We start from the raw sequence: 13,568 nt of genomic DNA on the forward strand, positions 1-13,568 counted from the left end.
ATGCAGCACAGTACAGATGGGCCCAACAACATGCCGAATGGACCGATCAGGATTGGCATCACATTCTCTTCACAAATGAGTATCGCATATGCCTTCAACCAGACAATCATCAAATCATCAGAGACGTGTTTGGAGGCAACCCAATCAGGCTGAACGCCTTAGGCACACTGTCCAGCGAGTGCAGCAAGATGGAGGTTCCCTGCTTTTTCGGGATGGCATTATGTGGGGCTGACATACGCTGCTGGTGGTCATGGAAGGCGCCATAATAGTTGTACGATATGTGTGTGCCATCCTTCAACCGACAGTGCAACTGTATCGGCAGCATATTGGCGAGGCATTCGTCTTCATGGACGATAATTTGCGCCCCCATCATACACATCTTGTGAATGACTTCCTTCAGGATAACGACATCGCTTCACTAGAGTGGCCGGCATGTTCTCCAGACATGAACCCTATCAAACATGCCTGTGATAGATTGAAAAGGGCTGTTTATGGACGACATGACCAAACAACAACTCTGAGGGATCTATGCTGAATCGCTGTTGAGGAGTGGGACAATCTGGACGAACAGTGCCTTTATGAACTAGTGGATAGTATACCATGATGAATACAGACATGCATCAATGCAAAAGGATTTGATGCTGGGTATTACAGGTGCCAGTGTGTACAGCAATCTGGACCATCTCCTCTGAAGGTCTTCCTGTATGGTGGTACAACATGCAACGTGTGGTTCTCATGAGCACTAAAAATGGCGGAAATGATGTTTCTGTTGATCTCTATTCCAATTTTCTGTACAGGTTCTGGAACTCTCAGAACCGAGCCCATTAAAAACTTTTTTTGATGTGTATATGAGCACTTTAAAATGAAAGCACTGATCATATTGAAAAGAAGCTTACTATGTCCAGTGCAGAACATAATATAATCCTGGGGACTCTGGGGTGTATTGAATTACTAGTGGTGGAATTTCTCCATTGATTCCATTAGTGTTGTGAGTGACCATTCATCAGTTGTTCCCTGGAAATAAAATGGTCCAGAGTATTATGAGGAGTCTCCATTCACAAAAGGACAAGCAAATGATTTCATTGAGATGCCTATTGGGCCATGTGTGAATGTTGAAATGTTTTATGGACACAGTATGGCATCTGTGTTAAATATGATTAGCTCATTGTTGGTCTGGAAAAAAATATTGCCAATAGGAGGATGTGACTCTTTGTGAAAGATAAAGTAGCATCAGATGAAATTCACAGTGTGCTTATATTGTACGTACTGCTGCAAGGAAGATGCTCTGACCTGCTGATGTTAGGCTTTCTGTTCTAGGTGGGGGATTCTTATTGGTGCTTGTTTGCAACTGAACTTGTTATGCTGCTGTTTAGAGGATTGCATTTTACAATATTTGCTGTTGTAGATTCAGCTACAGGCTGAATGAGGACTTGACTGTATCTTAGATCCTTAGCACGTGCTTGTGATGAGAAACAATGCTATTAACAATAAAGAAATTGGGGGGATAGTCTGCTGACAATTTTGCAGCTGTTAGACTGATAATAAATTCATTTTTCAGATTCTGCAAGGTCCTTTGATGAACCTGATGGAGATGCTGGTGCTATCGTAAGTATAACAATTTTTTTACAAAAAGTTTCACTCCCAACTTCCAACATTTAGTAATCTAATAATGTTAACAAGGTATTTTTCCTCTCTCCTGAAATGTTCCAACTCATGTGCTTTTTTGTCAGTGATTTACACTGAAGTTGCTCAGTTAAGGATTGAGTGGATTTAACCTGATGTTTCTATCTGCCTGCTGATAACTTTATTTGGTCATGTTTTAAAGTCTGTGTTCATTTGTATGCAAAACTATTCGATTGCCGGTTGAACTGCAAATCCCGTGGGAAAAATTATCTCATTCTAAATTTTCATTACTTGGGTACCCTGCGCCCCAACCTGTGCTGGATAACTAGTTCACTTATAAATTCCACAGCTGTTAAAGAAAAGTGTTGCTTTAGAATAATGGAACCAGTAAAAAATCACTTAATATACAGATTGTTAATGACAAGACATTTATTTTCATTACTACTTCACAAATTTTTACCAAGAGAACTGGTTGTTATTGAACCTGTTGTAGCAACAAGAAGTTTTTCATAGGGTATCATGGGATTTTAAAATATGTATGCTCCCTTGTTGTCCTGTGACTTCCAAGTTGCTATGATGTGATTCCATAGGTCATGTGTGGAGACTGATTCTGTCATATGGGGGACATCTATCAAGTGAATGTCATCAATAAGGAAGGAGCGGCATCTGCTGATCAAAAAGTCTGTCTTAGACAGTTGGAGTGACATGATATCAGTCATTATTCTGCTGGAACATAATACCAGAGCACTCTAGGAGGAGTGACACTACCATTGTCAGTACAAAGGCTCTGTAATGATGAAATGGAATAGAATGCAGCATTGTAAATGGATAACAAACTGCGTAACTGGGCATTGGGTGCTGAACGCACATCTATTGGAGTTGCCAACCACAAAGCTTGGAATAAATATGTGTCTTTTATGGTTTAACAATTTGAATTAGAACTTTACTATCTAGGACAAAGGAAGCCGGAAAAATTAGGTGGCGAACAGACCAGTCTCTTCGCAGAAAAGGACACCAAGCAGTGCCTGTAACTGTATCAGTTGTTCTGACACACTTCAGTGTTCTCAGGTGGTTTGTGCTACCTATGTGACATACGTGCCTACACTGCCTTTAATTGTAGTATTGTGTTTTATTGTGCCATTCTCAGTGTGCACAGTCTTCAGTGATCATTGATTTAAAAATTTACACAACTCTTCTGACCAATAATCCTTTCCTTTGGTAACACTGATTAATCTGTCAGCACAATTGTTTCTTCTTCACACCACCTCAGTTGTTGGTAATATACTGAGGTGACAAAAGTCATGGGATATCTCCTAATATCATGGCAGACCTGCTTTTGCCTGGTGTAGTGCAGAAACTTGACATGACATGGACTCAACAAACCATTGGAAGCCCCTGCAGAAATATTGAGCCACGCTGCCCCCCATAGCTGTCCATAACTGCGAAAATGTTGCCAGTATAGAATTTTGTGTACCAACCTTTTGATTATGGCCTGTAAATGTTTGATGGAATTCATGGTGGGCGATCTGTGTGGCCAAATTATTCGTTTGAATTGTCCAGAATGTTCTTCAAATCAGTTACGAACAATAGTGGCCCGGTGACATTGTGCATTGCTGTTTCGGAACAAGAAATCCAAGAATGGCTGCAAATAGTCTCCAAGTAGCCGAACATAGCATTTCCATTGAATGATTGGTTCAGTAGGACCAGAGGGCCCAGTCTGTTCCCTGTAAACACAGCCCACACCGTTATGGAGCCAACAGTAGCTTGCACAGTGCCTTGTTGACAACATGGGTCCATGGCTTCACAGACTCTGCATCACACTCAGACGCTACCATCAACTCTTACCAACTGAAATTGGGACTCATCTGACCAGGCCATGGTTTTCAAGTCGTCTGGGGTCCAACTGATAGGTCACAAGCCCAGGAAAAGTGCTGTAGCTTGATGTGCTGCTAGCAAAGGCACACATGTCAGTCATCTGCTGCCATAGCCCATTAATGCCACATCTTACCGCACTGTCCTAACGTTCATCATACATCCCACATTGATTTCCATGGTTGTTTCACACAGTGTTGCTTGTTTGTTAGCACTGACAACTGTATGCAGATGCAGCTGCTCTCGGTCATTAAGTGAATGCTGGCAGCCACTACATTGTCTATGGTGAGAGGTAATGCCTGAAATTTGATATTCTCGTTACACTCTTGACATTGTAGGTCTTGGAATATTGAACTCCCTAGCACTTATAACTGTCCCAGGACTTTTGTCACCTCAGTGTATACTGCATGCATGTGATGAAGTATGGTGTGTGTGAAGAAGAACTCTTTCATGAAAAATTCACTTTTGTTTCTTGTAGTTTCCCCAGTGAGTCACTGCACCTGAGCTACATATGGTATAGATGTAGCCACAAGTCACATGAATTATGTCCAGTGCTTGCTAACATGTATCTATTTTTCTTCATACTTTCTTTGTATTACACTAGTGTCCAAAAATTAAATATATTTCGGGAGAAGAAGACAATGGACAGAGAATGTTGTAGCACCTACTGTAAATGACTGAAGGTTTCCCGATAAACAACAGTTGTATTACCTATGTAGTAACAGAGTACTGGCAATTCTGAATATCTACACAATTCAGGGATAATGAGAAACAGTGCGTTAGATTCGTATTATCTCAGTTGCACTTGCTATTCATTGTGAGAAGAGTATAATCTTTTGTGTCAAGTAATGTAATGTCACAAAGACACCATTTGGACTCTTGTTTTTCCGGGCAGAATCTTTGAACAGCTTGAAGTGGGTTAGACATGGACCACACTCTCAGTAACATTGAATTAGCCACAAAATATTGTTTCAGTGCTTCACTTTCGGAAAAGGTGTCTCATAAATTCTGTGGTGACTTTGTTCATTCAGAGGCACAGAAATGATTCCCAGAAGGGGATTATACCTTCCAAAAAGATACCACTTACACTGCTGGATATGTTCAAATTAGCCAGAGTAGCTTGGGGGTAAAATAACACGTTTTCCCTCCCCACAATTGAAAGATATGGCTGTACTCGAACTAGTTAGGGACCCAATAGCACCTCCTCTGGCATGTCACAATGATTTGTATAAAATCCCATCGGCCACCAATTTTAGATTTATTTGAATGAATCTCAAATAGGATCCATCCTTTCCTTGGATGTTGAAGATGGCACTATGCTGTATTATAGGTTGTTGTTAATTTTTTCTCAAGTCGGGGCTCTTTATTGAAATTCATTGACAATGACTTATTTTGATTCCAAGGCAAGTTAGGTAAAACAATGAAAATGCATTAAATATTCTATAGATAGGATAGTAGTGGTATACAATATGTGTTGGGGTCAAGGGGGGGAGGAACCAGTGAACTGTGGATTGCACAAAGCTCTTTTTAAATCACTGTGCTGCAGTATATGTGTAGCACATACATTACGTGGACATCTACATCATAATTTTTACACATATTGCACAAATATCATATTTTATTTTCTTATTCTTTCAGCAGATGGTCCATGGGGAAAACAAACCATTGGGCATAATAAAACTGGCAATATGTTGGGCCTGTTGATGCTCACAGTTTATTAGAAGTGTGACCATGTATCGCCATTGTATAGATAAACTCAAGGCTAATTTTTGTGAATTTTTATGATGTTGTATAATGGTTGACATGTGAATAGATGGGTGAGTGAAACATTGCAAATCCAAAGGTTAGGAATGCAATCCCTGGTTGGTTTTGATACTATTACAGTAATTTAGTGTTACATTTCACCTTTATCAATGCTTTATGTATGTGCAAAACACTAAGTTGCACTCTGGTTTGGAGTCCACTTAAACTGCATGTCTCTTTACAACTAGTTGGATAAGTCACTTCACTGGTTGGAAGAAGGCAACCAACTCCAATAGGACTATTCATAATTAAACACTGTGATGAGGAAACTAACTGTCAAATAGAGAACAGCTTCAGCCTTCATTTTGGTTTATGATATGTAGGGAATTTAATTGTAATTTGAGTGCTAGTAACAGTTATTGCAGTAGAGTTCCTGTAGTGAATTCCCACTTACTGTTGGTAGTTCTGTTGTATGATGTGAAAAGTAATGATGATGCCTTTTTGAGAGTTGCATAGCATATTTATCAGCTCTCTGGAAAGGGGAAGCCGGCCGCGGTGGCCGTGCGGTTCTAGGCACTTCAGTCCGGAACCGCGTGACTGCTACGGTCGCAGGTTTGAATCCTGCCTTGGGAATGGATGTGTGTGATGTCAGGTTAGTTAGGTTTAAGTAGTTCTAAGTTCTAGGGGACTGATGACCTCAGATGTTGAGTCCCATAGTGCTCAGACCCATTTGAACTATTTTTGGAAAGGGGAAAAATTGATTACAGGCCCATATTACAGTTCTTTATTAGATAAATTTTCTAAGAGATTGAGCAAAGTATACCCCATGTGGTGCAGAAAATGATACTCTTCCACAAGATGAATGCCTGAATTGTTTAAAATTTTTGAGCACTATGATAAGATAGTATGGTGTTGGATAAAATGTAATAAGTTAGAAGGAAACTTTTTCCAAAGTAGAACGGATTTTAATGAGGAGAAAAGTCATTGAAAAATCTCCGAATGTCTCAATAATTCTTCATAAATAACACAACCATTGAACAACAACTTTACTAGACCAAATGATGATCACAGAATTGTTATGCATTGTCTTATCATGCAGTTTCGACAAGCAGATATGACAGTTTTTCTGAGATCTTTAGGAACATAGTAAACATAGCTAATTACCAGAAGTGTACGGTAGTACAAACCATCTGATGTTAGGAGAATGCGAAATATTTAAAATAATATTACAGGATCGTAGAGAGTATAATTTCTATAACATGGTTCAGAATATGAGTACTTAAAGAGCCGACTTCCTTGAATGCATAACAGATAAGGGGTGTAAAGGGTAGATTTAGCAATGTGTATAGAAAATCCACACTCTCCAACCCCTACTCCACAATTTGAACTGTAATGACCCGTCACAAAGAAATGACCTGCTGTGCACTCTCATCCAGGGTACTTGCTTACAGTTATACATGGAGAGTCTTAAGTGAAGTTTTGAGGGTAGGTGATAAGCTACTGGCAGAAGTAAGGGTGTGAGGGCAGGTTGTGAGTTGTGCTCAACTGGTAGAGCAGTTGCCTGTGAAAGGCGAAGGTCCCAGTTTCAAGTTCCGGTCAGGCACAGTGAGGAAGTTTCAAATCAGCATACACACTACTGCAGAGTGAAAATTAATTCTGAAAAGAGCCTTGTCGAAACACCACAATACTTTCAAGTAATTTTCTAATGTAATGGTTATTTAGATCAACAAATCAAGTGAATGTTGCAGCCAAAATGAACTGAACCTATGAAAAAATACTGAGAAATATGATGAAAAAGAATGAATCTGTTATCCACTTGATGTTGTCCCAAAAAAAAAAAAAAAAAAAAAAAAAAAAAAAAAAAAAAAAAAAAAAAAAAAAAAAAAAAAAAAAAAGGTTCTGTTGTCTTCTCTGGAAACACTGCATGCATTGTATTCAGTCCCAACCAATGACCATAAAATGACTGCTTAGTAATGTTAAATATAATTGAGGCCTCTGAAAACTGGGTGTATGCATCATTCCACACTGATGTGGGATGCTGTATCTGAAACAATCAAAAGAGTTAAGGTGGTTTACAAGAAAATCATTGACATACTTGACTGAAACTGGGAAGTATTGAAAGTGTCACTAAATGCTGCTAGTGTATCATAATGAAACAAAATAGGGCAGGACAAACATCGTGAAGCAAGCTTGAAGTTTACAGGACAGTGGAAGTAAGGAGTCTGCTGATACAAGGACATAGAAAAACACAAATGGGATTTCAGTGCAAGCAAGGCTTGGGGTTTAGCACTCATTCATCAGAGCCAGAGGACATGTAGGACATATACATTTCATGCAGTAGTGGGAGGTAATATGATAAAAAAATGGTGTAAAAGAGTGTAGACAGGCATTGAGGAGTCAAATTCTGCTATAAGTGTGGGGGTGGGGGGGGGGGGGGGGGCGGTCACTATCAAAAACTCAGTCTATAAGATCAAATAGTGAGCACACCACAACTTGACCAGAAGAAGGGATCGGTTGGTAGGACATGTTCTGAGGCATCAAGGGATCACCAATTTAGTATTGGAGGGCAGCGTGGAGGGTAAAAATCGTAGAGGGTGACCAAGAGATGAATACACTAAGCAGATTCAGAAGGATGTAGGTTGCAGTAGGTACTGGGAGATGAAAAAGCTTGCACAGGATAGAGTAGCATGGAGAGCTGCATCAAACCAGTCTCAGGACTGAAGACCACAACAAACAACAGTGAGCACACACAAAAGCACTGATTTGTAACACTTGAAGATAAAGACTTGTCCAGAAATACTGTGTAGAAAAATGGATTTTTAACTCATGTAATAACCCAAAACATGTTATTAAAATAATAATAATAATATTGTTAATAAACTCACTAAATGTTAATCACCCTCTTAAAATGACATGTTAGAGCTCTTTGGAGTGCTGTAAATGTTGTAGAAATGGTGCCAGGCAGTTGCGTAACCATCCATCACTGACATAATGGACAGGACTGAAGATGAGTGTCATGCATTGTCAACAATAATCTGTTTCATACACATCTGGCATTTACAATTGTAGAAATGGTTCTTGACTGGAGCACAGTGATCAGTATGAAATGTTAAAAATCGATAAAAACAGTCTCGATCACATATTCTTATTTTTTATTTGTTGCCAACCTGTTTTGGCCCTTTCCTTGGACCATCTTCTGGCTTCCACCGCCATTATGGCTGCTGGTGGCAGCAGACAGAGCAAGATCCGTAGAAGTATTGTTGTCACTGCAGTGACCGCTGCCACCAGCAGCCATAAAGGAGGTGTAAGCATGAAGATGGTGTGAGGAAAAAGTCGAAACCACTTTCCAACAAATAAAAAATCCGAAAATGTGATCGAGACTGTTTTTATTGATTTTTAACACCTGGTATTGTTACTGTCACTAAGTGTAGGTCAATGTCAGCCATTTCCTAGCAAACATTGGGAGAGGAATAAAATGCAGTGGGCACTTGGGTATCAGACATCTCACAAAAGGCCATTGCTCACAGTAGCTCATGAAACATCACTTCTTCAGATGGCCAAACAACACAGAAACTGCATAGTATCTGGCTGAGGCACGTACTGTGGTCTGACGAGACATGATTTTTCTCTCTTCGGATCATTCAGGACATTGGGAACACCAATGGCCCATTGGTATGTTCAACTCGCAGTGTGCTGAGGCTGTAGTTCAGGCTGAAAATGGTTCAGTGATGTTTTGGTGTTACTCATACGGTGACCAGAGCCCACAAATTTGTATTGCTCACTCAGGCACCCTCTTGCACCTCAGCTGACCCATGAAATGCTGGAACCATCTGGAACATCATGTCAGACATAGCTATCAATATCTCCTGAATTTGGTTTCTCTACAGAATCTAATCATTGAGTGGCTTCAGCTGGTTATGACATTCCTGAAGAAACTGTGGACTTTCTTCATTGCTGAATTGAGACCATTGTGAGTTTAGACATCACATTACACGGTATAAGTGTAATATCACTTGAGCGTGACTATTTTTTCTCTGTTATACTTATGTAGTGTTATTAATTGTCATTGTCATCAGTAGAATCCACAACTTTTGGAAGCAACCCGTAGAACACACAAGTGCTGTTGACTGTGGGAAAAATTTACAAATTTCATGAGAATTTTGCTGATAGTAAGAGAAGAACAGTTTTAAATTGCTGAGCAATTTTTATCTCTACTTTTGAACTGTATTTCTGGACCTCCAGTTAATGGTGTTATTTTGAACATTTCATCTGACACATGAATGAAAATTGATGTTACTGTTATATAATACGTGTTTTAGTTGAATGCAATCATTTCATTGGTAATGTGTGTGATTTTCAGCCGAAATCTGGAAGACAACGATCTGCAAGTTTTTCGAGGAAGAACTCTGGAGTAGGCAAAGCAACTTCACCAGGTAAGAAACAAATTTGTTACTAATTCATTGCTGGCAAGTTCATTTCCTTCGTGTGGGAAAAAATATTTTATCTACTATATTTTTTATGATGATCTGTAATATGAGCACCGATATGTTTTGTCTGTAGACAAAAAGACTACACTGCAGGAAATGGATCTTGCCTCAACTACCTTTTCTGTCATCAATAATAAATTTATGTTCCTATATTACTCATCTTTTGCGAGGCTGTACCTGGATGACACGTTACTTGAATAGGTATTGTGAATGAGCAAACAGGTGCATGTTATTTCATGAGTAATTTATATTTAATGTTTACTGGATTTTTCTGGTTCTATATTAGATAGATGCTGAGATTTTGGCTCACTCATAATTTTCAGTTTGGGCATTTTTTTAAATTTGTTGATTACAAGGACAGCATGCTATTTCTCCTTTACAGTGTGAAGCTCACAGTAATGAAAGAAATCAGTCCTTGCATTTAAATAATATATATAAAAGAAAATACTTTGAGGGAATGGAATGAATGCTTTGCCTTAGATTTGCAGGATTGATAATATTGAGAAGAAATGGATGTCATTTAATGGAGTTGAGTTCTTTATTCTGTTGCAGATATGACATTACATTTTGGTTTGGTGTGTCTACTATTTTCCAACACTAATGTCACTGAGCTTTTAGGATCCGTACGGAATACTTTCTTCAGAGACAGTTTTCATGCTAGTGAAATTGATGAAATAACTTGAACTTTTTATAAAAAGCTGACATTTATGATTAAATGCCGTTGTCATTGCAGATATTTTCTGTTACCACGTGTAAAAACTAATGTACTGTTGTCCTGATAATTTAAACGTATTTATGTGAGTGCACGGTATGTACTGCTCACTGAATATACATGTGTCTAAAAGGTGAAGTGTGTGTGTGTGTGTGTGTGGGGGGGGGATTATCCTTGTAACACAGTCTAGCTTAATGTGTTCACATTAATACAATTTAAATATTAAAAAGAACATTAAACTGGTTTAAGATTGGATGGTGGTGAAGTTTCCAGGTAATGTATTGTTACTGGTGTATCACAATAATTTACAAAATGGATTCTGTATCCTAAATGCTTTCTAACATATTTTTATGTGAAACTCACAGATATTTCAAATTCTGCTGTGTGTGGTTTGATGTGGATATTTTACACTCTATCATCCAGTGACATTGCTGCTTGCTTGTATATCTGTCTGCATGTTTGCTTGCTTAACCATCATCATTAGCTTTACTTATCTTCGTATGTAGGCTAATCACAATTCTGAATAAACTTTCCTTTTTGAGCTGTATAATGTATCATCTTCTGAATTATTGTCTTGCAATTGTTGATGTGACCCATACTCACTTCCTTAATATGGTGTCTGTTCTGCTTTGCATGTTAACGAAAGGGCCGAGATCTAAAACCAGGCGTTCGGCCTCCTTTAAGCGTCAGTTGGTTACTGCGTCATCTGCACCAGGTACGATTTCCCCCTCCCATTGTGAACACCTTTGCCACAATGTATGTAGTTCATGTAGTCTCAAGTGAGTAGGCTTGATTAGTGTAGAATTAATGTTATTCAAATTTCTCATCACTGTTGTGTACTGTGTACTGTTTACTGTCTGTGGATGTATGCAAGGTGTAACAAATGTGAATAACTGTACAAGATATGAAATGTAAAGTAGTGTGCATCATTTCCATTATTTTGAAATCATACAAGTTATTTCATATTAAAACGACAGTGATTTTACCCAATTGCAAGTGTAGAAACATTTATGAGGCATATTAAGATTACATTTGTCATTTATGGACATTTTAGAAAAAATTACTGTGTTATTTTAAAATAAATACAGGTAACTGTGACCAGTGTCTTTTAATATATATGTTCATTTCCGTATAGTAGTTGTACAACCGATACTGGTAGATTTATATGACAGCTGCTGTTTGCAGTATAAAGTTAATTGTGTGGTCAGTATGTAATTAAAATGGAAACTTCCAGGTCGATATTAAGTACATCACTGCCCATACTGCCGCAAGCCAGTATCCAGCATCATGCTACGAAAATAGATACACAACTTGTGCATTCCTCATTAGTCTCAAAAAGTAGTTTGAGGAAATAAATAAATATTTAAAAAGTCAATGGTCAGAGTTATCTGTATTTGTAGTCAACGAATAGGCATACTTTAAATTATGGTCTGAAATATCTATGAAAAACATTCTTATAGCTGAATTAGAACTTTTAGTGTTGTGGACTTAAAACTTTGTGGCTTATTACATCTGTTGACAACTTTATCAGAGAAAGTATATATACTTATTTACTATTACTAATTGATGTTTTCTGAATTATGTATTTTGATTGAGCTGGAAAGGAATGGGCCCAGCCATTTTTTGTAGCTGTGAACCATTTCAGCATTGGAATGTTGTGTCAGTCTTCATTTTAGTGAAATGTTGCAAACATTGTAGAGTACAAATGAATTTTAGACAGAACAGTACTGAACCACCTTCAAAGACAAATCAAACTTAGTGTAATTAACATATATAATAATGTTTCTGAAAATTCCAACACTGTGAAGGATGATTATACTGGAATTAGTTTACCAAAAATTATGGCTATGAAAATAGAAAAATGATTGGGATTAAGTAACTGTTCATGATCTCTCGAGTTTTAGATTCTAGTTTGCTGCAGAAACTGCATGCACTGCATGTTGTGGCATGGAATGAAGAAGTGTCTGAATGTGTTCCTGCTGGAATCTTCTTCTATGCAATTTGTATGCAAGTACACAAAGGATCACCTTCTTATATGCACTGATTCCACACACCTACCAGTGCCGTAGCACACATTTTCCTGTACAGGCCAAAATGACATCACAAAATTCTCTCCTAGGAACTTTTCATTCTGTCACGTTAAATCTCACATGTTGATATGTGACATTTTAATGTTCACAAGGCACTTCATTTAATATTTTCTCTACAGCTAGACGAAATTCAAAGTTGACCAAGTCACAGTTTGTACCTAACTGTACAATTGAATTTGGAATTTCCATGAAGGAACAAGCTGTTTCATTTGTTGATTTATCAGCAGTTCTTGGTTTGAGCTCTCTAAGTAACCTTTTTCCTGCAAAACATCTACTAAAAACAGTTATGTGGAATCATTAAGTGTTCGGATTGATTTGACCATGTTGAATATACACTTAAATAGGTTTCCATTTGCGTCTGCAAATGCTATCGTGATATTCCGGAGATACTTGCAGCAGCTATGATATGATATGTTGGTGCCACAAGCCGCGAATTATGTTGACTACATCATCCACACAGGGGCTATTTGCAAGCAACATCTCAAAAATTTACAACTATTTTGTGAACTTACAGAGATTAAATTCAGATGCAAAAAGAGAGAGTGTAACTTTTTTCTAACGTGTCCATTATGGCTACATACTAAGCAGAGACGGTCTCTGACCTATATCAGCCCTTGTTGATTAAGTAAATGATCTCTCTACTCCTTCAAATTTTGAAGAACTCCAGTTGGTATTGGGTAAAATAAACAACTACGGCAAATTCATTCCATGGGCCACACACATTTTGTACTCTTCCTATTGGCTTCAATTTATGTAGTATACTAATCGCCTGGCAGCTTTTTCAAAATTACAGAAGTGTTTGAAGACTGCTCTCCTGCAAAAAAAACTTAATGCTTTTTTTTTACTGGACCAAATTACTCCTTATTACATTAATTTTACTGTAAGGCCCAGATGCAGACATACCAGCACAATAACTTAATTGATGGCCTTGGTTTAAGCAGTCACTACTGTGAGGCCCACTACAGGCGTACTTTTCTATATGCCAATACTGACAACTTATCACATTTTCCACTAGTCCTGATTATGACTTTGTTTTCAGTT

At 38.1% G+C, this 13,568-nt stretch overlaps 1 protein-coding gene across 1 annotated transcript in view; it reads left to right on the top strand.

Moving 5' to 3' along the window:
• Window positions 1-13,568, top strand: part of LOC126449166 (CLIP-associating protein 1-like) — a 292,116-nt gene that overhangs the window by 92,561 nt on the left and 185,987 nt on the right. Inside the window, 3 exon segments of the mRNA XM_050091012.1 lie at window positions 1,559-1,605; window positions 9,599-9,671; window positions 11,084-11,152. Coding sequence (XP_049946969.1) covers window positions 1,559-1,605; window positions 9,599-9,671; window positions 11,084-11,152 — 189 coding nt within the window.

The sequence above is a fragment of the Schistocerca serialis genome, unplaced genomic scaffold (assembly GCF_023864345.2).
Source record: "Schistocerca serialis cubense isolate TAMUIC-IGC-003099 unplaced genomic scaffold, iqSchSeri2.2 HiC_scaffold_710, whole genome shotgun sequence".
NCBI classification, from domain to species: domain Eukaryota; kingdom Metazoa; phylum Arthropoda; class Insecta; order Orthoptera; family Acrididae; genus Schistocerca; species Schistocerca serialis.